The 27,500-nt window shown below is 38.7% G+C and overlaps 2 protein-coding genes across 2 annotated transcripts in view; one reads left to right on the top strand and one right to left on the bottom strand.

Annotated features, from left to right (window-relative positions):
• LOC311298909 (serine/threonine-protein kinase Nek5) overlaps nt 1–14,590 on the top strand; it is a gene marked incomplete at its 5' end in the record, with an annotated part of 28,853 nt that extends 14,263 nt beyond the window's left edge. Inside the window, 10 exons of the mRNA XM_084422233.1 lie at nt 1–25; nt 160–238; nt 6,550–6,651; nt 6,783–6,863; nt 8,020–8,082; nt 8,160–8,240; nt 8,460–8,640; nt 12,120–12,212; nt 12,368–12,467; nt 14,197–14,590. The exon at nt 1–25 is cut by the window's left edge and continues 130 nt beyond it. Coding sequence (XP_084278359.1) covers nt 1–25; nt 160–238; nt 6,550–6,651; nt 6,783–6,863; nt 8,020–8,082; nt 8,160–8,240; nt 8,460–8,640; nt 12,120–12,212; nt 12,368–12,467; nt 14,197–14,413 — 1,022 coding nt within the window. The 3' untranslated portion in view covers nt 14,414–14,590. The remainder of the gene's footprint in view (nt 26–159; nt 239–6,549; nt 6,652–6,782; nt 6,864–8,019; nt 8,083–8,159; nt 8,241–8,459; nt 8,641–12,119; nt 12,213–12,367; nt 12,468–14,196) is intronic.
• A 1,850-nt stretch (nt 14,591–16,440) lies between these two features.
• lrrc63 (leucine rich repeat containing 63) overlaps nt 16,441–27,500 on the bottom strand; it is an 18,897-nt gene continuing 7,837 nt past the window's right edge. Inside the window, exons 7-11 of the mRNA XM_084420435.1 lie at nt 21,791–21,889; nt 21,576–21,712; nt 19,208–19,291; nt 18,682–18,912; nt 16,441–16,817 (exon numbers count right to left, since the gene is read on the bottom strand). Of these exons, the coding sequence (XP_084276561.1) occupies nt 16,628–16,817; nt 18,682–18,912; nt 19,208–19,291; nt 21,576–21,712; nt 21,791–21,889 (741 nt within the window). The 3' untranslated portion in view covers nt 16,441–16,627. The remainder of the gene's footprint in view (nt 16,818–18,681; nt 18,913–19,207; nt 19,292–21,575; nt 21,713–21,790; nt 21,890–27,500) is intronic.

Below are 27,500 nucleotides of genomic sequence, written 5' to 3'. Positions count from 1 at the left end.
CACACTCACTGGAGCCCTACAAACTGTGAGACACTCGAAACCAAATCCTCTTTACTGGAGCTCTTATCGATTCATCTGTGACCTTACTCTAAAGAAAAGAAACTAATGTCTTTATATTCTCTGAAACAACTGTGTGTGTGTGTGTGCGCGTGTGTTCAGTGTCGCTAGGGCAAGAGATGAGTATCTTCAGAGGAGACGTGAAGCCCATCAGTATAAACTCAGAGCTCAGAAACAACTGGTGAGTGTCACTGAACACAAGTTATCATTCACCACAGACAAACCTTTGCTTTTTCATGCACTGGGCAGTTTGGGTCTATTTTGTATGGAAGCTTGTTTCCGCCACAGAATGAAAAATAAAAAAATAATTTTTTATCTCACAATTATGACTTTTTTTCTCACAATTGCATGATGTAAAGTCAGCATGGCATGTTATGATAAAGTCAGAAATTTTATATAAACTCGCAAAAAGTAGTTTTTTTCCTTAGAATTGGACTTTATAACACAGTTCTGAGAAAAGATGTCAGAATCGCGTGATATAAAGTCACAATTGCGTGATATAAAGTCATAATTGCGAGATATAAAGTCATAATTGCGAGATATAAAGTCAGAATCGTGTGATATAAAGTCAGAATTGCGAGATATAAAGTCAGAACTGCGAGATATAAAGTCAGAATTGCGAGATATAAAGTTAGAATTGCAAAAGTCAGAATTGCGTGATATAAAGTCAGAATTGCAAGATATAAAGTTAGAATTGCGAAAGTCAGAATTGCGAGATATAAAGTCAGAATTGCGAAAGTCAGAATTGCGAGATATAAAGTCAGAATTGCGAGATATAAAGTCAGAATTGCAAGATATAAAGTCAGAATTGCGTGATATAAAGTCAGAATTGCGAGATATAAAGTCAGAATTGCGTGATATAAAGTCATAATTGCGAGATATAAAGTCAGAATCGTGTGATATAAAGTCAGAATTGCGAGATATAAAGTCAGAATTGTGAGATATAAAGTCAGAATTGTGTGATATAAAGTCAGAATTGCGAGATATAAAGTCAGAATTGTGAGATATAAAGTCAGAATTGTGTGATATAAAGTCAGAATTGTGAGATATAAAGTCAGAATTGTGAGATATAAAGTCAGAATTGCGTGATATAAAGTTAGAATTGCGAAAGTCAGAACTGCGAGATATAAAGTCAGAATTGCGAGATATAAAGTTAGAATTGCGAAAGTCAGAATTGCGTGATATAAAGTCAGAATTGCAAGATATAAAGTTAGAATTGCGAAAGTCAGAATTGCGAGATATAAAGTCAGAATTGCGAAAGTCAGAATTGCGAGATATAAAGTCAGAATTGCGAGATATAAAGTCAGAATTGCAAGATATAAAGTCAGAATTGCGAGATATAAAGTCAGAATTGCAAGATATAAAGTCAGAATTGCGTGATATAAAGTCAGAATTGCGAGATATAAAGTCAGAACTGCGAGATATAAAGTCAGAATTGCGAGATATAAAGTTAGAATTGCGAAAGTCAGAATTGCGAGATATAAAGTCAGAATTGCGAAAGTCAGAATTGCGAGATATAAAGTCAGAATTGCGAGATATAAAGTCAGAATTGCAAGATATAAAGTCAGAATTGCATGATATAAAGTCAGAATTGCGAGATATAAAGTCAGAATTGCGTGATATAAAGTCATAATTGCGAGATATAAAGTCAGAATCGTGTGATATAAAGTCAGAATTGCGAGATATAAAGTCAGAATTGTGAGATATAAAGTCAGAATTGTGTGATATAGAGTCAGAATTGCGAGATATAAAGTCAGAATTGTGAGATATAAAGTCAGAATTGTGTGATATAAAGTCAGAATTGTGAGATATAAAGTCAGAATTGTGAGATATAAAGTCAGAATTGCGTGATATAAAGTTAGAATTGCGAAAGTCAGAACTGCGAGATATAAAGTCAGAATTGCGAGATATAAAGTTAGAATTGCGAAAGTCAGAATTGCGTGATATAAAGTCAGAATTGCAAGATATAAAGTTAGAATTGCGAAAGTCAGAATTGCGAGATATAAAGTCAGAATTGCGAAAGTCAGAATTGCGAGATATAAAGTCAGAATTGCGAGATATAAAGTCAGAATTGCAAGATATAAAGTCAGAATTGCGAGATATAAAGTCAGAATTGCAAGATATAAAGTCAGAATTGCGAGATATAAAGTCAGAATTGCGAGATATAAAGTCAGAATTGCAAGATATAAAGTCAGAATTGCGTGATATAAAGTCAGAATTGCGAGATATAAAGTCAGAATTGCGTGATATAAAGTCAGAATTGCGAGATATAAAGTCAGAATTGCGAGATATAAAGTCAGAATTGCGTGATATAAAGTCAGAATTGCGTGATATAAAGTCAGAATTGCGTGATATAAAGTCAGAATTCCGTGATATAAAGTCAGAATTGCGAGATATTGCGAGATATAAAGTCAGAATTGCGAAAGTCAGAATTGCGAGATATAAAGTCAGAATTGCGAGATATAAAGTCAGAATTGCGAGATATAAAGTCAGAATTGCAAGATATAAAGTCAGAATTGTGAGATATAAAGTCAGAATTGCAAGATATAAAGTCAGAATTGCGAGATATAAAGTCAGAATTGCGAGATATAAAGTCAGAATTGCAAGATATAAAGTCAGAATTGCGTGATATAAAGTCAGAATTGCGAGATATAAAGTCAGAATTGCGTGATATAAAGTCAGAATTACGAGAAATAAAGTCAGAATTGCGAGATATAAAGTCAGAATTGCGAGATATAAAGTCAGAATTGCGTGATATAAAGTCAGAATTGCGTGATATAAAGTCAGAATTGCGTGATATAAAGTCAGAATTCCGTGATATAAAGTCAGAATTGCGAGATATTGCGAGATATAAAGTCAGAATTGCGAGATATAAAGTCAGAATTGTGAGATATAAAGTCAGAATTGCGTGATATAAAGTCAGAATTGCGAGATATAAAGTCAGAATTGCGAGATATAAAGTCAGAATTGCGAGATATAAAGTCAGAATTGCGAGATATAAAGTCAGAATTGCGTGATATAAAGTCAGAATTGCGAGATATAAAGTCAGAATTGCGAGATATAAAGTCAGAATTGCGAGATATAAAGTCAGAATTGCAAGATATAAAGTCAGAATTGCGTGATATAAAGTCAGAATTGCGAGATATAAAGTCAGAATCGCGTGATATAAAGTCACAATTGCGTGATATAAAGTCATAATTGCGAGATATAAAGTCATAATTGCGAGATATAAAGTCAGAATCGTGTGATATAAAGTCAGAATTGCGAGATATAAAGTCAGAACTGCGAAAGTCAGAATTGCGTGATATAAAGTCAGAATTGCAAGATATAAAGTTAGAATTGCGAAAGTCAGAATTGCGTGATATAAAGTCAGAACTGCGAAAGTCAGAATCGTGTGATATAAAGTCAGAATTGCGAGATATAAAGTTAGAATTGCGAAAGTCAGAATTGCGAGATATAAAGTCAGAACTGCGAAAGTCAGAATCGTGTGATATAAAGTCAGAATTGCAAGATATAAAGTTAGAATTGCGAAAGTCAGAATTGCGAGATATAAAGTCAGAACTGCGAAAGTCAGAATCGTGTGATATAAAGTCAGAATTGCGAGATATAAAGTTAGAATTGCGAAAGTCAGAATTGCGTGATATAAAGTCAGAATTGCAAGATATAAAGTTAGAATTGCGAAAGTCAGAATTGCGAGATATAAAGTCAGAATTGCGAAAGTCAGAATTGCGAGATATAAAGTCAGAATTGCGAGATATAAAGTCAGAATTGCGTGATATAAAGTCAGAATTGCGAGATATAAAGTCAGAATTGCGAGATATAGTCAGAATTGTGAGATATAAAGTCAGAATTGTGAGATATAAAGTCAGAATTGTATGATATAAAGTCAGAATTGCGAGATATAAAGTCAGAATTGTGAGATATAAAGTCAGAATTGTGTGATATAAAGTCAGAATTGTGAGATATAAAGTCAGAATTGTGAGATATAAAGTCAGAATTGCGTGATATAAAGTCAGAATTGCGAGATATAAAGTCAGAACTGCGAGATATAAAATCAGAATTGCGAGATATAAAGTTAGAATTGCGAAAGTCAGAATTGCGTGATATAAAGTCAGAATTGCAAGATATAAAGTTAGAATTGCGAAAGTCAGAATTGCGACATATAAAGTCAGAATTGCGAAAGTCAGAATTGCGAGATATAAAGTCAGAATTGCGAGATATAAAGTCAGAATTGCAAGATATAAAGTCAGAATTGCGAGATATAAAGTCAGAATTGCAAGATATAAAGTCAGAATTGCGAAAGTCAGAATTGCGAGATATAAAGTCAGAATTGCGAGATATAAAGTCAGAATTGCAAGATATAAAGTCAGAATTGCGAGATATAAAGTCAGAATTGCAAGATATAAAGTCAGAATTGCGAGATATGAAGTCAGAATTGCGAGATATAAAGTCAGAATTGCAAGATATAAAGTCAGAATTGCGTGATATAAAGTCAGAATTGCAAGATATAAAGTCAGAATTGCGAAAGTCAGAATTGCGAGATATAAAGTCAGAATTGCGAGATATAAAGTCAGAATTGCAAGATATAAAGTCAGAATTGCGAGATATAAAGTCAGAATTGCAAGATATAAAGTCAGAATTGCGAGATATGAAGTCAGAATTGCGAGATATAAAGTCAGAATTGCAAGATATAAAGTCAGAATTGCGTGATATAAAGTCAGAATTGCGAGATATAAAGTCAGAATTGCGTGATATAAAGTCAGAATTGCGAGATATAAAGTCAGAATTGCGAGATATAAAGTCAGAATTGCGAGATATAAAGTCAGAATTGCGTGATATAAAGTCAGAATTGCGTGATATAAAGTCAGAATTGCGTGATATAAAGTCAGAATTGCGTGATATAAAGTCAGAATTGCGAGATATTGCGAGATATAAAGTCAGAATTGCGAGATATAAAGTCAGAATTGTGAGATATAAAGTCAGAATTGCGTGATATAAAGTCAGAATTGCGAGATATAAAGTCAGAATTGCGAGATATAAAGTCAGAATTGCGAGATATAAAGTCAGAATTGCGAGATATAAAGTCAGAATTGCGAGATATAAAGTCAGAATTGCGTGATATAAAGTCAGAATTGCGAGATATAAAGTCAGAATTGCGAGATATAAAGTCAGAATTGCGAGATATAAAGTCAGAATTGCAAGATATAAAGTTAGAATTGCGAAAGTCAGAATTGCGTGATATAAAGTCAGAATTGCGAAAGTCAGAATTGCGAGATATAAAGTCAGAATTGCGAGATATAAAGTCAGAATTGCAAGATATAAAGTCAGAATTGCGTGATATAAAGTCAGAATTGCGAGATATAAAGTCAGAATTGCGTGATATAAAGTCAGAATTGCGAGATATAAAGTCAGAATTGCGAGATATAAAGTCAGAATTGCAAGATATAAAGTCAGAATTGCGTGATATAAAGTCAGAATTGCGAGATATAAAGTCAGAATTGCGTGATATAAAGTCAGAATTGCGTGATATAAAGTCAGAATTGCGTGATATAAAGTCAGAATTGCGTGATATAAAGTCAGAATTGCGAGATATAAAGTCAGAATTGCGTGATATAAAGTCAGAATTGCGAGATATAAAGTCAGAATTGCGAGATATAAAGTCAGAATTGCGAGATATAAAGTCAGAATTGCGTGATATAAAGTCAGAATTGCGAGATATAAAGTCAGAATTGCGATATAAAGTCAGAATTGCGTGATATAAAGTCAGAATTGCGAGATATAAAGTCAGAATTGCGAGATATACAGTCAGAATTGCGTGATATAAAGTCAGAATTGCGAGATATAAAGTCAGAATTGCGAGATATAAAGTCAGAATTGCGTGATATAAAGTCAGAATTGCGAGATATAAAGTCAGAATTGCGTGATATAAAGTCAGAATTGCGAGATATAAAGTCAGAATTGCGAGATTTTAAGTCAGAATTGCGTGATATAAAGTCAGAATTGCGAGATATAAAGTCAGAATTGCGAGATATAAAGTCAGAATTGCGTGATATAAAGTCAGAATTGCGTGATATAAAGTCAGAATTGCGAGATATTGCGAGATATAAAGTCAGAATTGCGAGATATAAAGTCAGAATTGCGAGATATAAAGTCAGAATTGCGAGATATAAAGTCAGAATTGCGAGATATAAAGTCATAATTGCGAGATATAGTCATAATTGCGAGATATAAAGTCATAATTGCGAGATATAAAGTCAGAATTGCGAGATATAAAGTCAGAATTACGAGTTGTAAACTTGCAATTGTGAGATAAAAAGTCGCAATTATCTTTTAAAAAGTTTTATTCTGTGGCTGACACAAGCGTCCATAATTTTGCTTTCATAACATCATTAAATATGTGTGCATGTGTGCTGTAATTTACAGCTGTATTTATCTGATATTCATGTATTCATGTGATGTACAGTGAAATCATTGATCATTTCTGGTGTTCAGGGTCTCAGACCGTCCACAGCAGATGAAGAGTGTCGGCCGGCCAACGCACAAGAGCATCATGGGAGAAAACCGACTCAGAGCGGGAAACTGCAGGGACAGGAGGTCACTGTCGTCACACTCCTATTCATGATCGTTAGATAACGACACCTCAGTGTGCTGAAGGCCTCTGTGTGTGTGTGTGTGTGTGTGTGTGTGTGTGTGTGTGTGTGTGTGTGTGTGTGTGTGTGTTGCAGGAGTACCTGAGGCAGCTCCAGCGAATCAGAGAACAGTATCATCATGATGTCAGAGAGATGAGAATGAGAGCAGAGGTCGAGGTACGTGTTCTTGGTTCTGGACGCTTACGAATCAAACACATGTGAGAGTTAGCCCATGATTTACTCGCCCTCAAGCCATCCTAGGTGTATATGACATTCTTCTTTCAGACGAACACAATCAGAGTTATATTAAAAAATATCCTGGCTCTTCCAAGCTTTATAATGGCAGTGAATGGCTGGAGAAAATTTGAAGCCCATAAAAGCGCATCCATCCATCATAAAAGTAATCAGTACGACTCCAGGGTTAATAAAGGTCTTCTGAAGCAAAGCCATGCGATTCTGTAAGAAAAATATCCATATTTATAACTTTATAAACTATAATCACTGGCTTTCTGTAACGGCCGTACACAAGTCTACTTCTGGTCAAAGAGTGACCCTCTGACCCAACGCATAAAAAATAACTTCTATTTGTATTAATATTACATATATATATATATATATATATATAAATATACATATATATATATATATATATATATATATATATATATATAGAGAGAGAGAGAGAGAGAGAGAGAGAGAGAGAGAGAGAGAGAGAGAGAAATAGATATAGAATGTATAAATGTATTCATGAATTAAAAAAACTTCCATTTTTTATATATAAATATATATATGTTTTTTTTAATGAATATATTTGTTAATATATAAATATATTGATATGTTTATAATTGTATATATTTAATATATACAATTATTAAAATATAAACATTACATTTTTACTATATATTCATAAAACTATATTGTATATATGAAATATATTAAAATATCAATATATACAAATTTTTATTTACTTAATTTATTCATAAATAGATATTGAATATATATCAGTGTACACCGTTGTTTCTCCAATCAGAAGTTGAAGAGCAGAAAATGTCTAATGATCTTTTACCAGAAATAAAGAATAAAATATATTTTTATTTTTCATAAAAATTTAGTTTTTTTCTTTTACAGCCACTCAACAGCATTTCGATTTTTAAATCCACTTTGAAATCAGTTCATGAAAATAAATCCAGAGATGATTTATTTTCTGAATAATTATTTTCTGAATATTTATTTCTCCCAAATTACAAATTACATTTGTGATGCGTATGATAATAAAATCAGACGTGGAGATCCTGTGACGCTGATGAACTGATGAGTGTGATGATGTTCTCAGGACAGAGGAACAGACTTACTGAGGAAGAACAGAGACACACACACACGTGGGAAAGAGCAGCAGGTACAAACACACACACAAAACACACGAAGACGAGACACACACTCATGTTTGACCGCTCCGACACGCGTGTGTTTCAGAGAGGAATCACGTTTGAGATCAAGCTGAGTGATGAAGAGCACACAGAGATGAAGACAGATGAGGAAGACGAGGAGCCACAGGTGAACCGACTCTCACACACTCAGTATTACTTGTGTGTTACAATATAACTTTACCTTCGAGACAAGTGACTAATTACGTCACCCAGTTACTTTATGGAAAGTAATGCGTTATGTTACTTTTCCTTGATCTCTTTTTTGCAATGATGTGAATGTGGGCTAATATTGATCAGGCAGGATATAAGCATGACGGTTGACCAGGTGTGTGTGTGTGTGTGACAGGACAAGCCCCTGAACGACACACTGAAGTGTGAGCGTGGAGAAAACCTCAACGGTCCACACAACTCTGAGGAAGAGGAGCAGAAGAAGAGAGCCGGATGGTGTCGAGACGCCGCTGACACTTTACTGAACGCTCTCGAGCGCATGGATGTGACGACAGAGAGTATCAGTGACGCTCAGACAGGTGACACACACACACACACACACACATTTACTGAACGCTCTCGAGCGCATGGATGTGACGACAGAGAGTATCAGTGACGCTCAGACAGGTGACACACACACACACACACACACATTTACTGAACGCTCTCGAGCGCATGGATGTGACGACAGAGAGTATCAGTGACGCTCAGACAGGTGACACACACACACACACACACACACACACACTTACTGAACGCTCTCGAGCTCATGGATGTGACGACAGAGAGTATCAGTGACGCTCAGACAGGTGACACACACACACACACACACACTCACACACACACACACTTACTGAACGCTCTCGAGCGCATGGATGTGACGACAGAGAGTATCAGTGACGCTCAGACAGGTGACACACACACACACACACACACTTACTGAAGCTCTCGAGCGCATGGATGTGACGACAGAGAGTATCAGTGACGCTCAGACAGGTGACACACACACACACACTCACACTCACACACACACACTTACTGAACGCTCTCGAGCGCATGGATGTGACGACAGAGAGTATCAGTGACGCTCAGACAGGTGACACACACACACACACACACACTTACTGAACGCTCTCGAGCGCATGGATGTGACGACAGAGAGTATCAGTGACGCTCAGACAGGTGACACACACACACACACACACACACACACACTCACACTCACACACACACACTTACTGAACGCTCTCGAGCGCATGGATGTGACGACAGAGAGTATCAGTGACGCTCAGACAGGTGACACACACACACACACACACTTACACTCACTTGCTGAACGCTCTTGAGTGCATGGATGTGACGACAGAGAGTATCAGTGACACTCAGACAGGTGACACACACTCACACACACACGATGAGATACAGTGAGGAAAATAAGTATTTGAACACCCTGCTATTTTGCAAGTTCTCCCACTTAGAAATCATGGAGGGGTCTGAAATTGTCATCGTAGGTGCATGTCCACTGTGACAGACATAATCTAAAAAAAAAAATCCAGAAATCACAATGTATGATTTTTTAACTATTTATTTGTATGATACAGCTGCAAATAAGTATTTGAACACCTGAGAAAATCAATGTTAATATTTGGTACAGTAGCCTTTGTTTGCAATTACAGAGGTCAAACGTTTCCTGTAGTTTTTCACCAGGTTTGCACACACTGCAGGAGGGATTTTGGCCCACTCCTCCACACAGATCTTCTCTAGATCAGTCAGGTTTCTGGGCTGTCGCTGAGAAACACGGAGTTTGAGCTCCCTCCAAAGATTCTCTATTGGGTTTAGGTCTGGAGACTGGCTAGGCCACGCCAGAACCTTGATATGCTTCTTACAGAGCCACTCCTTGGTTATCCTGGCTGTGTGCTTCGGGTCATTGTCATGTTGGAAGACCCATCCTCGACCCATCTTCAATGCTCTAACTGAGGGAAGGAGGTTGTTCCCCAAAATCTCGCAATACATGGCCCCGGTCATCCTCTCCTTAATACAGTGCAGTCGCCCTGTCCCATGTGCAGAAAAACACCCCCAAAGCATGATGCTACCACCCTCATGCTTCACAGTAGGGATGGTGTTCTTGGGATGGTACTCATCATTCTTCTTCCTCCAAACACGTTTAGTGGAATTATGACCAAAAAGTTCTATTTTGGTCTCATCTGACCACATGACTTTCTCCCATGACTCCTCTGGATCATCCAAATGGTCATTGGCAAACTTAAGACGGGCCTTGACATGTGCTGGTTTAAGCAGGGGAACCTTCTGTACCATGCATGATTTCAAACCATGACGTCTTAGTGTATTACCAACAGTAACCTTGGAAACGGTGGTCCCAGCTCTTTTCAGGTCATTGACCAGCTCCTCCCGTGTAGTTCTGGGCTGATTTCTCACCTTTCTTAGGATCATTGAGACCCCACGAGGTGAGATCTTGCATGGAGCCTCAGTCCGAGGGAGATTGACGGTCATGTTTAGCTTCTTCCATTTTCTAATGATTGCTCCAACAGTGGACCTTTTTTCACCAAGCTGCTTGGCAATTTCCCCGTAGCCCTTTCCAGCCTTGTGGAGGTGTACAATTTTGTCTCTAGTGTCTTTGGACAGCTCTTTGGTCTTGGCCATGTTAGTAGTTGGATTCTTACTGATTGTATGGGGTGGACAGGTGTCTTTATGCAGCTAACGACCTCAAACAGGTACATCTAATTTAGGATAATAAATGGAGTGGAGGTGGACATTTTAAAGGCAGACTAACAGGTCTTTGAGGGTCAGAATTCTAGCTGATAGACAGGTGTTCAAATACTTATTTGCAGCTGTATCATACAAATAAATAGTTTAAAAATCATATATTGTGATTTCTGGATTTTTTTTTTTAGATTATGTCTCTCACAGTGGACATGCACCTACGATGACAATTTCAGACCCCTCCATGATTTCCAAGTGGGAGAACTTGCAAAATAGCAGGGTGTTCAAATACTTATTTTCCTCACTGTATATCAGTTTCTTAGGATGATTTAATTAAAACTGTGGTAACACTCTACTTAAAGCAACACCATGTAAGTTTTGCTCTCGGGGTCCCCCTACAGTTGGGAAACAGTATTGTCTTCTACTACTGTCGTAAAATCTGTCATGGTTACACCAGGGGATACACACAACAAATTCGAAAAAACTAGAGATAGTATGCAAGCAATATACTTACTAGTCCAACAGCATGACGGCCAAGTCAGCATCGGTCGGGCACCCCTCCTCCTCCTTTAGCTCACGCCAGCGAGCGAAAGCTGGACCAGTATTGATCCTCGTCCGGCCTTTGATTTTGTCACTCTCCCTTTTTCTCTTCCTAGTCTCCTCCGACAAAACCTTTGCCTTCTTCGGTTTCGTTGCTGCTTCGGCCATGACAACAACATACACACGCTATACCAGCCGGGAAGCAAACGCTAGTTGGGCTCTCACGTCCGAATTTGAGGAAATGGGGGGTGGGGGTGGTGGGGGAAGTGACGTATGCCGTAAAGCAGTCGAATTTTGTCGTTCTTTTTATGCTCGGGTTACTATCCGAACCCCGAAGTTCTGTAGTGCCAGTAAAAGCGATACAGACCCCGTCAGGCTATGGCAAACGTGTCATTCAACCCATTGTAAGTCGATGTACCATCACAAGGGTCTTGGAAAGATATTATGAAGGCTGAAAAACTACATGGTGTTGCTTTAAAGCCTTTATACTGTATATAATGCACTATAAAAAGTATTTTTTTAATGCATTTATTATGTACTTTATTTTGTGACCACCGTTATAATATTGATAAATTCACTGTTACACCTTAAAGTATAATGCATTAAATCATGTGACAAACTTCAAATGTAACAAGGAATCTGGAAATATAATAATGCATTTTAACTTTGGTTACAATTATTTATGAAAAGACAATGCATTATAATGTACATCATGAAAGAAATGCTCATGATCTGCTGGTTTGATGTGTTGATGTAGTTTCAGAGGAGCAGGAGGAAGGACACAGAAAGCACTGGACGAAGCGTTTGCCGGAGACGCTCCTGAACGCTCTCGCTCAAGCACAGCTCACGGGTAAAACTACTGCAGTTCTGCTGAGACTCAGACATTCTCACACTGATCTCACACATGATCTCACACTGATCTCACACATGATCTCACACACTGATCTCACACTGATCTCACACTGAAATGGGTTCAGTGATGTGATGTGTGTGTTTTTCACACAGAGACACTGATGTCATCAGATGAGAAGCATCTGACAGATGAAGAGCGTGATGAGTGTGATGATGAAGAGCGTCTAGAGCCTCGATCAGATGATGAGGACACGTAAGTGACACACACACACACACACACACACACACACGTCTGGTTCCCTATCTTTGTGGGGACTCTCCATAGACGTAGTGGTTTTTGTACTGTTCAAACTGTATATTCTGTCTCCTTAAACTTAACCTACCCATTACACATACACACATACACACACACATACACACACACACACACACACACACACACACACACACGTCTGGTTCCCTATCTTTGGTGGGGACTCTCCATAGACGTAGTGGTTTTTGTACTGTTCAAACTGTATATTCTGTCTCCTTAAACTTAACCTACCCATTACACATACACACATACACACACACATACACACACACACACACACACACACACACGTCTGGTTCCCTATCTTTGGTGGGGACTCTCCATAGACGTAGTGGTTTTTGTACTGTTCAAACTGTATATTCTGTCTCCTTACACTGAACCTACCCATTACACACACACACACATACGCATATATACGAGGTGTAAAGTCCAGGTTCAGAAAGTAAAAGTCCTCAGTATTTTGTTCCAGTCACCTGGATTTGCTAATTAGCAGATTTTCAGCCAGGAGAACTAATGAGTGAAATCAGCTGGATGAGTTTATGGGTGGAATAAACATATGGCAGGACTTTTACTTTCTGACCCCTGGACTTTACACCTCTAACACACATACACACACACTAACAGACCCCTAAACCTAACCATCACATACACACACACAGACACTAACCGACCCCTAAACCTAACCATCACACACACATACACACACACACTAACCAACCCCTAAACCTAACCATCACATACACACACACACACACACACACACACTAACTGACCCCTAAACCTAACCATCACACACACACACACACACACACACACACACACACACACACACACACTAACCAACCCCTAAACCTAACCATCACATACACACACACACACACACACACACACACACACACACACACACACACTAACAGACCCCTAAACCTAACCATCACATACACACACACACACACACACACACACACACACACACACACACACACACTAACCAACCCCTAAACCTAACCATCACATACACACACACACACACACACACACACACACTAACAGACCCCTAAACCTAACCATCACATACACACACACACACACACACACACTAACCGACCCCTAAACCTAACCATCACACACACACACTAACCAACCCCTAAACCTAACCACACTAACCGACCCCTAAACCTAACCATCACATACACACACACACTAACCGACCCCTAAACCTAACCATCTCACACACACACACACACACACACACACACACACTAACCGACCCCTAAACCTAACCACACTAACCCGACCTCTAAATCTACCCATCTCACGCACACACACACACACACACACACACACACACACACACACACACACACACACACACACTAAACCTACCTGTCACACACACACACACACACACACACACACACACACACACACACACACACACACACACACTAACCCGACCCATCACACAAACACACACTAACCCTACCCATCACACAAAACTTTCTGCATTTTTACATTTTCGAAAAACTCATTCTGTATGATTTATAAGCTTTTGTACCCATGGGATCCGCTGGCTGGTCCCTCAATGTAATATAAACCTGTACACACACACACACACACACACACACACATGTTTGAGATACCCTGACTGACGTCTGCTTCCCATCAGGAACTTTGAGGATTCGGAGGACGAGCTGAGAGAGGAGTTGTCCGACTCCATGAGTAACCTCTTCATCATCACACAGGAGGAGGACGAGCACACACACACCGATGACCCGACACAGGAAACACAGGAGGAGGACGAGCACACACACACCGATGACCCGACACAGGAGAGAGTGAACAGCAGCGCAGAGGAAGATTCCCAGAAAACCACGGTGGAATGAAGGAATCCTCCTTTCTTGCTTTTGTTACTCAAGCTGCTATATATATTCCAATGTAGAATGCGGTGTGTTATTTCTTGATATCAGACCGCTGCTAAGTATAACACACCGTTGCCATGAAAAACAGAGCGTTGCTATGGACGCAGGATTCTAACCGTAGAGACGGAACGGACTATTTTCTTTAGCGGAAGCAATACAATCGTTTTTAAATCAATAAACTCCTTTTTAAATCAATATTTTGTGTCAAATTATTGATTTATTTGGTAGGTAGCCATGTAATAAGCGGGATAATGTAGAGCGAGGCGGTTATTATAGCGAATACAACCCCTTCAGGCTGATTCAAGCTCCGCTTCGCGTCGGGGTCCTGATCAGCCTACATTATCCCTTACATATCAAATAAATCAATAATTTGCCACAAAATATTGATTAAAAAAGGAGTTAATTGATTTAAAAACGATTGTATTGCTTCCGCTAAAGAAAATAGTCCGTTCCGTCTCTACGGTTAGAATCCTGCGTCCATAGCAACGCTCTGTGGCAACGGTGTGTTACGGTTATACTTAGCAGCGATCTGTTATGTAAGGAATAATTGACGACAGGCCGTTGAATTATTAGAAAAATAATGCACACCCGAGGTGGTAATGCGGTCACGACGCGAAGCGGAGTGACTTTGAACACAGACTGAACGCGCTGAACACGCGTTTGGGCATGATCAGTCATAAGTATCAAATTACATTCATTATGCAGTTATTAATGCAGTTATTAGAGAGAGAGAGAGATGTTGCAATAATGAGACAGAAAAGCATGTGCGTCAGTATTATTATTTATTTATTAATTAATTCAATTCGTTTTAATTAATTCGTTCATTCATTTTTTTTCCTTTTCATTATTGACAGATGACAGTAGACTATGGCCAAATAAATGAAACACAAAGCCCTTTTAACAAGTAGGCCTATCAATAATTATTTATTTGTTATGTTATCTGCAATAATCCGTGCTGCAGGACTATCCGTTTATTTAGCCTATATTCAGTTTAATTTTCTATTGATTATAGATAGGACTATATACTTTATTAAAATTAAACTGCATGTTTCTATTGATTGTGAAGCTAGACATTGAAAATTGCAGATCAAGCGCATGGGGCTAAATGCTTTTTCTTGTTATGAATTGTATCCTATTTTCCGTTATTACGGTTAACTACGCGAAGTGATATGGAGCTGTAATGCGGTCAAGACCTGCCTGGAACTACTTTAGCCGTGCGTTTCCCTGAAAATAATGCACACCTTAGAACGTTCGTCAACCAATCAGATTCAAGCATTCAACGGCCCTGTAGTATAACAAGAAATAACAGACCGCATTCTACATTAGAATTCAACCAAGCCATGTAATATATATATATATATATACACACAAACATACACACTCTACCGGTCAAAAGTTTGGAATAATTAAGAATTTTGAGAATAATTATTTCAATGTAAATCAGCTGTTCTCTATGTGAATATATAGTAAAGTGCAATTTATTCCTGTGATCAAAGCTGAATTGTCAGCATCATTACTCCAGTCTTCAGTGTCACATGATCCTTCAGAAATCACTCTAATATGATGATTTGATGCTCAAGAAACATTTATGATTATCAGTGTTGAAAACAGTTATGCAAATTCACATTTTTGTGTCCATTTTGATGTTTTAAGAGTGTCTCTAACTTTAGTAGTTTTTTCTTGTGAAGTTTAGAGTCAGAGTGGGTTTGATGCTTTCAAATTGATTGATTTGTGACTTTGATTCAGTGAACATGTTCATTCACATTTAACTCAATCTTTGTGTCCGTTTCATAAATGTTTTAATATATGAAGGTAAAGACTGCTGTTTATGGCTATGTATTATTATATTGGTGCATAGAAATGAACATGAATCATATTTAGTCAGTCAAATAATGCCTTGATTATTCGAACTATTTTTACTTTCTTACATGAAACTATCTACATTACAACGACAAGAAAAATATTCTTTCAATAATTTCAGAGCAAACACAAAAACAGATTTCCTTTTATTTTCTATTTACTGTAAAGTTGCTGTGGAGCGATGTACAGTATAAAGCACTATATAAACACTGACAGGACAGTATTTAGGCCTCGAGAAGAAGTTCAAAACAATCTAAATGAAAGTATTTGATTTTTCCGTGAAAGTGTTTTAGAGAAGTGTAAAGCTGCTCAGTTCCATCAGAAGAATAAATGTGTTTTCTGATCAAACACTCGCTGGTTGTGATTCCTGAATCTGTGGAGACACGCAGGAGAACAGCAGAGGAACATGACCGGGACAAGCTGAAGCCCGAACACACCGTGAACGGGACGGATGAGCTTCAGACCCGGGCCGAACATGGGTCCTGAACAAGCTTCACACACACCAGCTCTGAGAACACACACACACACACACACACACAAGCATTATACAGTGTGTTTATTACTTCACTAGAACCTTCCAACAAGTCTAGATTAGTCATTCTGATAAGAATGCATACATAGTCAGTTTAGAAAAATATTAAATCTGCGAATTCTACAAATGCTATAAATCAATCTAAATTATGCCTGAGAAAAGTGTGATTGATTCACTTTCAATTTCATTGTTTCATTTCATCAAAAAAGTCATATTTGTGATGTCCACGGGTTTTTTAAGCTGCCTGAAAGAGATACTTTTGATTTTGAAATGTTTCAGTTCTACATCCTGTTTGCTACAATTCAAATCAAATACTACACTTACTGTTCAAAAGTCAAAAATATTATGACAATTTAAAATAATTGTTTTCTATTTTAATATATTTTATTAAAATATTTATATTTTTTAATGTAATTTATTCCTGTGAACAAAGCTGAATTTTCAGCATCATTACTCCAGTCTTCAGTGTCACATGATCCTTCAGGAATCATTCTAATATGATGATTTGATGCTCAAGACACATTTATGATCATTATCATTATCAATGTTGGAAACAGTCATGTACAAATTTTTTTTCAGGATTCTTTGATGAATAGAAAGTTCTATTTTATTTGAAACAGAATCTTTTGAAACTTTATAAATGTCTTTACTGTCACTTTTGATTAATTTAATGCATCCCAATAAAAGTATTGATTTATTTTACAGAAGAGAATTCTTTCACAAATATTCTTAATTATTCCAAACCTTTGACCGTATATATATAAATAAATACATTCAAAAGTTAGGAATAGGTAAGAATTTTGTATATATATATATATATGTGTGTGTGTGTGTGTGTGTGTGTGTGTGCAAGTATATAAAAGAATAAAATTCAGCTTTGATAACAGGAATACATTATATTTTACAATATATTAAAATAGAAAACATTATTACAATTTAAAATAATTATTTCACAATATTACAGTTTTTTGTTTTGTTTTTTAATCAAATAAATGCAGCCTTGGTGAACAGAAGAGACTTCTTTTAAAAACATAAAAAATCTTACCAATCCCAAACTTTTAAACGTCAGTGTTATATATATATATATATATATATATATATATATATATATGTGTAGGCTATATAGTAGAAAGTTCTATTATAAATATCTACATCTCTAGGTGTGTTGGTTTAAGTGAACATGAATGATGGACGATTACAACATGAAATAAACACGGCATGAGTTTCTGTCAAACGCGTCATAAACTCTATATAAGCATCTAGTAGAAGGTTCAGTATCTGGAAGGTTCAATATCAATATCAATATCAATATCTGGTTCAGTAGGACTTTTCACACGGAGTAGTTATCCTCATATTACACACTGCCAACTGAACAGTTTTCATTTTTCTGAATGCACTTTTCGGACTAAAGGTTCTTGTGCACTCCGAAATTTACACACATTAAAAAACTCAATAAGACCTCACGTTGTGTCAGTCACGTTCACACACTGCCCCCGAAACATTCGTCCGTCATACAAAAATTCGTATCGGGTTTGATTTCCTGCTTTTTCCGCATCTGTAACAAGCATCTGAACGGTGTTTTGACAATTCAGAGGCACTGAATGACGAATACGAAAAAACATACGAAAGTTTCGGACTCAGTGTGTAAGAACTTTAAGTCTGACGGTGAGTTGCTCTAAAAAAGTAACTGATAATACCAGCTAATACTTACATCATCAACAGTGTAATCAGAATACTATACTTATTACTCTCTCTCTAATAAGTACTGCATTATTACATTCTCAGAGTGTGTAGTGAAGGACAGTGTGTGTGTGTGTGTGTGTGTGTGTATGTGTTTTACCTGCGCAGGATGAGCTGTGCGGCGGGCGGCAGGTGTGTGAGAGTGTGTGTGTGTGCGAGTGTGTGTGCGGCCGTGTGCAGCAGCGTCTGTGGAGAGTTGCAGCTGTTCTCGCTCCACAGTAACGTGTGTGTGTAATTCCCGGACAGCCTGAGCTCCGACACACACACACACAGCAGACCGGCGGGAAGAGCCACTAACTGATTCCCTTCAACGTTCAGAGACCTCAGAGACCTGAACACACACACACACACACACTGAACGCTCTTATAGAATAAATACGGAGTGAATTATATTCTTAAGGTCGGTTCACACTGAGAATGATAACTATAACTATAAAGCTTTAATAATTGTTGTAAATCTATGAGAATAGCAGCGTTCACACAACAAATATAATGATAATGACACTGTGAATATTGTTGGAATCACTTTCAGAGCGATATCGTTATCATTACATTTATCACTGTAGTTATAGCTGTAGTTTAGGTGTGTGTGAATGATTCGGTATGAAGTGTTTGTTAATAATTACCTGAGGTGTGTGATGTCACCGCTGAGGGATCTGAGGAGATTATAGGACACGTCCAGATGCTGCAGACAGGGCAGAGAGAACAGCCTACACACACACACACACACACACACACACACGAACACACGCACACACACACACACACACGAACACACACACACACACACACACACACACACACACACACACACACACACACACACACACACACACACACACACACACACACACACACACAGACAGACAGACAGACAGAGACACAGACAAACACAGACACACACACACACACAGACAGACAGACAGACAGAGACACAGACAGACACACACACACACACACACACAGACAGACACAGACACACACAGACACACACACACAGACAGACAGACAGACAGACAGACAGACAGACAGACAGACAGACAGACAGACAGACAGACAGAGACACAGACAAACACAGACACACACACACACACACACACACACACACACACAGACAGACAGACAGACAGACAGACAGACAGACAGACACACACACACACACACACACACACACAGACACACACACACACACACAGACAGACAGACAGACAGACAGACAGAGACACAGACACACACACAGACAGACAGACAGACAGACAGACAGACAGACACACACACACACACACACACACACACACACACACACACACACACACACACACACACACACACACACACACACAGACAGACAGACAGACAGACAGACACACACACACACACACACACACACACACACAGTGAAGCAGAGCAGCAGAACATCATGACACTGAATGGTTCAGTTTCATCAGATCATCTGACCCGAGTCTGCTGAAGATTTAAACTACAACTAGAAATAGCAGAATTTTTTTGTTGTAAAAATTCAAAGTGGTGATATCGCCTGTTATAGCCTGTTAACTGTCAGAGTCATTTTGGCACACTTTATTTATTATGTTTTTTCTCAATCACATATTTTACTAATCATCATCCTCACCTTAAACACTCAGAGTTCCTCCTCTGAAAACCGTTATGAAATCAGACATTGCGTTACCTTTCAGCGGCTCAATTTTTGTGATACCAACTTCAAATTTAGAACACAACTCAGTCAGACATATAGATTTGATTTCAAATGATTGTGTAAAATAATATCAATAACTTTTTTTTCCACTTGCAGTTTTTATGTGCTTTCACTTCTGCAATAATCTGCTGAGTTTTTTTTTTTTTTTTTTTTAAGAGACCAAACTTTTTAAAGGGGTCATATGATGCGATTTCTTGTTTTCCTTTTTCTTTTGGTGTGTCATGAAGCTGTTAGTGTGTGTATCGGTCTTTGTCAGACACGTGAGTTTGTTGTGTGTGACGTCACCGCGGCGCCATTTTTGAGGTATCGCTACCGATCGCTACCGACTGAGAATTAAAGAGATAACAGGAGTAGAAGTAAATAAAATAACTAATAGAACTAATAAGATAACTATCTAGATAAGAAGTAAATATAACTCGCAAACCTGGAGAAGCAAAAGAAAATTTAGAAAAGGCCGTACCGAGATAAACTCGATAAAGATGCCAGGGACGGTTATTTGGAGAAATTGTCATCCATTCAGAACATAGATCCATATGATCTGACTGCAGTAAGTTGGAGTGCATTGCTACCTCCATCCTCATATTTACACATTGTCAGTTATCTTGTTTATGGTATAAGCGCATATACCAGTGAACAAAACACTATAAATCTCTGGAAGCCCACAGACATTTCACCAATGGCTGGGTACAGGATTTATTTACTTTCCGACCGAAGGACTGCGACAACACAGTAGTATCAGCAAAGGTATGTTTGCTGTAATGATGATGATGATAATGTCTATTGATAATAATAATAACAATAACAACCTTTCCCCGTTTAGTTTGACCCTTTCTGTCGTGAGACTTACTATTGCAGCCTATCACAGTGAGTGAGTGAGTGTGTGTGTGTGTGTGTGTGTGAGTTAGTGTGTGTGTGTGTGTGTGTGTGTGTGTGTGTGTGTGTGAGTGAGTGAGTGAGTGAGTGAGTACGTGTGTATGTGTGTGTGTGTGTGTGAGTGAGTGAGTGAGTACGTGTGTGTGTGTGTGTGTGTGTGTGTGTGTGTGTGTGTGTCTGTGTGTGTGAGTGAGTGAGTACGTGTGTGTGCGTGCGTGCATGCGCGTGTGTGTGTGTGTGTGTGTGTGTGTGTGTGAGTGAGTGAGTGAGTGAGTATGTGTGTGAGAGTTAGTGAGTGAGTGAGTACGTGTGTGTGTGTGTGTGTGTGTGTGTGTGTGTGTGTTTGTGTGTGAGTGAGTACGTGTGTGTGTCGTGTGTGTGTGCGTGCGTGCGTGTGTGTCTCTCACTGGCTGGGCAGTTGTGTGATCTTGCAGAAGGAGACGACCAGCGTCTGGAGTTTGTGGAGTTTGTTGATTTGAGCGGGAAGCTCCTCTATGGGGTTATTCCTCATCTTCAACACCTGCAGCTGATGAAGATCACACACCTGGAAGAGGAAGACGAGGGACGTCAAACATCGCGATCTGAATCACGACAGGAAACAGAACAAATGTGACTGAAGCACCTCCTGAGGAACGTGTGTGAGGTCATTGAAGGACAGGTTCAGATACTGGAGACGCTCAGACAGTGACGTCACGTCAGGAAGATCACAGATGAAGTGAGCCTGCGGGAAAACACAATCTTAAAGTCCATCTGTGGTGGTCCATCTGAGGATAGCAGAGAGGATTTAATTAGGATTTAATTTTTTCAAAAAGTCGGCTCGACGAAAATAAAGAGCCTGGCGGCGTCGGCGCCTGCGGTGATGATAGAGCAAAGAGGGGTTTAGCACAACATCCAGCCTCGCTATTTTAGATAAACCTGAGCATCAGCACCAGAAGGCGCCGCTTTCACAAAGATAGACTTTGACTGTGGCTTAGATATAGTAGATAGTCAGACTTCAGATAGACATCTAAATCAGAGCGTTGCACAAAGCACTTAAGACTCTGACTATCTTAAGTAGGACTACACTGCAATGCATTCTGGGTAAAATAAGACACTTTTCAAAACAAAAAACATGGCGGATCGAGTAAGCGCATTCAGCCGCTCAGTGCAGTTTACCCCAGCGGAAAATATGTGTTTGTTGGAGGAGTACAACAGTTACAGGGACATTTTACTTGGGAAATTTAGCGGAGAATGTAGTAACAAGAAGAAATGTTGAAATCATGAGCCATTTTCCCTTTTCTTTTGGCTGTTTGTAATGGAACTGATTGTTACTGCTGGTTGCCAAGGTAACAGAGTCTTAGACCTAAGTTAGCCTATAAGTTAAGGTGTCTAATTTTTTTGGTCTAAATTAAGTCAGTCTTTATTTTTGTGAAACAGTCTAACTAGCATTAGCCTAGTCTATGAGCAAATTTTAGACTTGTCTAACACTATAGACCGCTCTAATATAGCTTTGTGAAACCAGCCTCAGCACAACAAGACAGAGAACCCCAGCCCGGCTGGAGTGACAGACACCTGTTCAAGACAGATCGGCGAAGAAGCCTTCCAAATCTGCGTCCACCGACCCACCTAAATAAATCATTTTTCTGATTTAGCTAGAGCCCAGCACCCGCACTCTTGTCCCCGTATGATATGTTGCTTTTTTAAATCATGTAACGTTGTTGTATTAATGTTGACGGTTCATTTTTATGACCAGATACGCCTTCTTTTCTAGGCTTATCAATGCATAATATGTGGTATGATACTCATTCTCTAGTTGAGGGTACTTTCACGCCTAATATTTCACATATTTAAAAAGTAGCCTATTGCCTATATCTTGCACTGGCTACCTCTCGCTGCTCGCATCAAGTTCAAGGCATTGACGCTTGCTTACAGATCTATCACAGGCTCAGCTCCCTCCTACCTTCACTCACTCCTACGAGCCTACATCCCCACCAGACGCCTACGATCAATCAACAAGCGACGTCTCGTGGTTCCATCACAGAAAGCCACAAAATCACTTTCCAGATCATTCTCATTCACAGTTCCATGCTGGTGGAACACTCTCCCCACCCTCATCCGGAATGCTGAATCCCTGACAACATTAAAAAAACAACTGAAAACCCATCTCTTCCATGAGCACCTAAACTCATAAAAAAAAAAAAAAAAAAAAAAAAAAAAACCTTTCCCTTAAAATCCCACTTATCATGCTTATGCTACTCTGAATAATGCCTGAACTTCGTATTCTGAACACTTCTTGCGTTGTTGTTGTCTTTTGCCTCTTCATGATGACTCGCTTAATTTAGTCCTGATTTGTAAGTCGCTTTGGATAAAAGCGTCTGCTAAATGACTAAATGTAAATGTAAATGTAAATCTTTCGTCTTTTTCCGTCAGTTCACTGCAGAGAAGTTCGGAAGCCCTGAACCGCAACGCAAAAAAAAAATGTAATAGTATTTCGAGATTAAAGTCGAAACATTTCAAGATTAAAGTCTAAACATTTCGAGAATAAAGTCGAAACATTTCGAGAATAAAGTCGAAACATTTCGAGAATATAGTCGAAACATTTCGAGAATAAAGTCTAAACATTTCGAGAATAAAGTCTAAACATTTCGAGATTAAAGTCGAAACATTTCGAGAATAAAGTCGAAACATTACGAGAATAAAGTCGAAACATTGCGAGAATAAAGTCGAAACATTACGAGAATAAAGTCGAAACATTACGAGAATAAAGTCGAAACATTAGAATAAAGTCGAAACATTACGAGAATAAAGTCGAAACATTTCGAGAATAAAGTCGAAACATTACGAGAATAAAGTCGAAACATTTCGAGAATAAGGTCGAAACATTACGAGAATAAAGTCGAAACATTACGAGAATACAGTCTTACGTAGTAATTGCGCGTGTGTGCATTCATAACGGTGCACGTCCACTGGCGCAGAATATATGGCACAAAATAATAGCTTTTTACTTTTATCTGGGCTTTCAACAAAAGGAAATTCTACACAGGTGCCAATCTACCAACATGCATTAGGGGGAGACCGGGGACAGTTGCAACAGGGGATTTTTCTCCAATCAGAAACAAGCTAGAGTGATGACACTCACACTGCACATGCACAGTTAGACCCCCTCCCCCCACCAAGAAGACAGTAGACATATTCAACATCTGCTAATGCATTTATTGAACAAAACTTGTTTTGAAGGTATGAAAGTAAATTTTTTCATGAGATGTATTTTTGTCATACTGTCCTGACATTTTGTATGAATTAATCAAAACTTAGTTTGAATGATTGTTTTGCTGACTTCTAAGTGACATGGTTAGCATGTGTCAAAGCAGAGACAATTTATATAAGAGACATGCCACTTCCTCAATCCTCAATAGAACTATATAAGGAAAACCCAAGATGGCGGTTCTATGAACATGTCCCGCCCCTCCCGCTGGTAAGCCAATCATCTGCTTTTAACAGTCAAGCCGCGAAACATTTAAACCTATCGTCTGGTTCCACTGACGCATGCGCACAGTTGAGGTTTTGCGACAGCGGAGAAGATTTGGGGACAGCGAGTTGTTGTGTGTGCAAGATCAGTGACAGGGCGCATATTTAACTGAAAGAACCATATGGAAAGGACAAGCAGAGAGGGAGAGCCCCGGTCGCGCACGCGCACTCTCTTTCCGAAGGCAGGCGAAAATGTAAACAAGACTTCAACGTCTCCGAATTAAGCGCTGTCTTGCTCTCTCTCCCGCAAGCATATTAATCTAAATAAAATGACATAATGGTAAAAGGTCGGAAGACCAACGTTTCATGTTGGAACATTCGGAGATTACCGCTGGGTGTGAATTGTGCTAAAATACGTTGCCTTATCTTCTTTGAAATGCGTTCCGCACATTCAGCTGACATAAAATGACTCTCTAAATAAACGAAAAAATCTATCCAGTGATGTAATGTTTTCTGTGTTGACACTAACGTTAACCTTGTGGGATGTCCATGTCCTAACTGCTGGGATAATCACACAACCGTATGACACGTCCAATTCGCGAACTAATGATTCATTTGAACCGATTCATTTTAATGAATAGTTAAAACAACTGATCTATACAATAAATTGTTATTACTGATAAAGTGCAAACCTGCTTATATTTAAATAAAGGAGAACAATATTGACATTGAATATGCATAACACCAGCATTCTGGATAGAGACGTAAATGAAGTTGTTGTCGTGAACCCTTGCGCATGCGTAGTAAAAGTATAACCTGTGGGGGAAAAGGCGTTTTAAACCTTATTTTGGGGCAAAGTCATCAAACATTTTCAGCGATTTTTATCATGTTTTACTGCTGTTTCTATACATGCAGTTTGTATGTCCCAGTGACCAGTGAAAGTGCAGTTCTGACTCTCTGCCCATTCATTTAGATAGGAGCCTGGTCTTGTTAGTCCTAAATAGCTGCCCGGAGGCGTTGCCAAGATGGCGGCCGAGTGGCACGACTTGCCTAAAAGGACTTTGGTCAAAGTCAGTGTGTCTAGCAGGCGTATGATGTTCTGTCAGGGCTGATCGGGGACGGTTGCAACAAGTTATAAATTGCATGTTTAATAAAAGTTTGTTGCATTGCACATAGTTCAATTCTTCCTGTCTGACACTGAAATATGGAGAGACTGATAGCATCTGTAACGCCTGCACACTGAATCTATGTAGGCCTATGTTCTACACATAAACAAAACTCAATAACTGTTATTTGATAAATATGACTAATTAAATAAATAATAGGCTACAATAATATTATTGTATAAATAAATAATACTATAATATTATAGTAGGCCTAAAACAGTTAATATTTTCAGAATTCTGTGCTCATTGAGACAAAAAGCTAAAGTTAATTAGTGAAATGTAAGGTATTTTTAACATGTTGCAACCGTCCCTGGGTTGGGGTCAGTTGCAACATCTGGCTTCTTCCATTCAAATAAATACTGTGACCGATATGTCATATGTAATCATCTTTAAATGGTATGGGTAATTAGCAGACAGATGCAAGTTTAATATATTCAAATTTGGTTGGTCTAGTCCAAATAGTCTCTGAGTAACTGAGAGAAATGCAAAAAGTGTTGCAACCATATCTGGTCTCCCCTACCATGGAGTTGCCTATAGACGAGCACAGACTCCGCCAGAGTAGGTCTCACACTCTGGTCCAAACTGTATGTGCCAGTGTTTCTGACATGTTTTGATGTGCTCGTCTATAGGCAACACCATCTGGGTCGAGAACACTTAACAGTAACCGTACTGTCTCCTTCTTCACCGTAAATACGTTCTGGATACATTGTAAGTGCATCATTCTGTATTCAATCATTTGGCCGGATCCCGTGATTTCCTCAGATATAATAACCACTGGTGGAGGTTGAGGAGAGATTCCCTGATATGACTGTAAAGCACTTTGAGTGTAGGCCTACAGTACACATATAGCGCTATATAAATGCCTCATTCATTCATAAAGCTGGATATCTCCATCCAGTCTGAAAAGTGTTTGCGACTGTATAGGCTAGCGCATTTCTTTAAACACACACACACACACACACACACACACACACACACACACACACACACACACACACACACACACACACATACACACACACACACACACACACACACACACACACACACACACACACACACACACACACACACACGCGCACACACACGCACACGCAATGAGTAATGAATTGGAAACAGTCGCTCTGCGCCAGTGGACGCGTGGCGTTATGAATGCCTGTGCGGCAATGTGAAACAACAGCAAGCACACACACAACTTCTACGGAAGACTGTATTCTCGTACTGTTTCGACTTTATTCTCGGAAATATTTCGACTTTAATCTCGAAAAGTTATTCAGACCCCCTCGCCCCGTTTTACAGTTTTTTTTAACCCTCAGGTCGTGTTCAGAACCCTATAACACTTTTGATGTTCCCGGTCAAAAATGACCGGCTGATAAAAATGTGCTTATAAATCACTTGTTACGCTATATCATCACCCGATATTGGATTCAATCTTTTTGTCAACTTGTTTTCTTTCAATTAGGCCTGGTTTTATATTTCTATTTGCATCTGATTAATCGTAGGCCTCATCTATCTGAGAGTAGGCATCTCATTTCGGTCACAAATTGCTGGCCATTGAAAGTGAATGGGAGAGATTGAAAATAAGAGAAAAATTTAGTTTTCAACATGATGGCATCCATTTACTGATTAGATTCAATATAGTTTCCATTGAAGGGGTTTTGTCAGTCTTTGATCGTCCTACTGAGAGTTGAACTATGTGTGAATGTTTACATAGTCTTA

The sequence above is a fragment of the Rutilus rutilus genome (assembly GCF_951802725.1).
Source record: "Rutilus rutilus genome assembly, chromosome: 10".
Taxonomy (NCBI): Eukaryota; Metazoa; Chordata; class Actinopteri; order Cypriniformes; family Leuciscidae; genus Rutilus; species Rutilus rutilus.
Note: the sequence above shows the minus strand (reverse complement) of the source record. Positions and strands in the feature narration are given on the sequence as shown.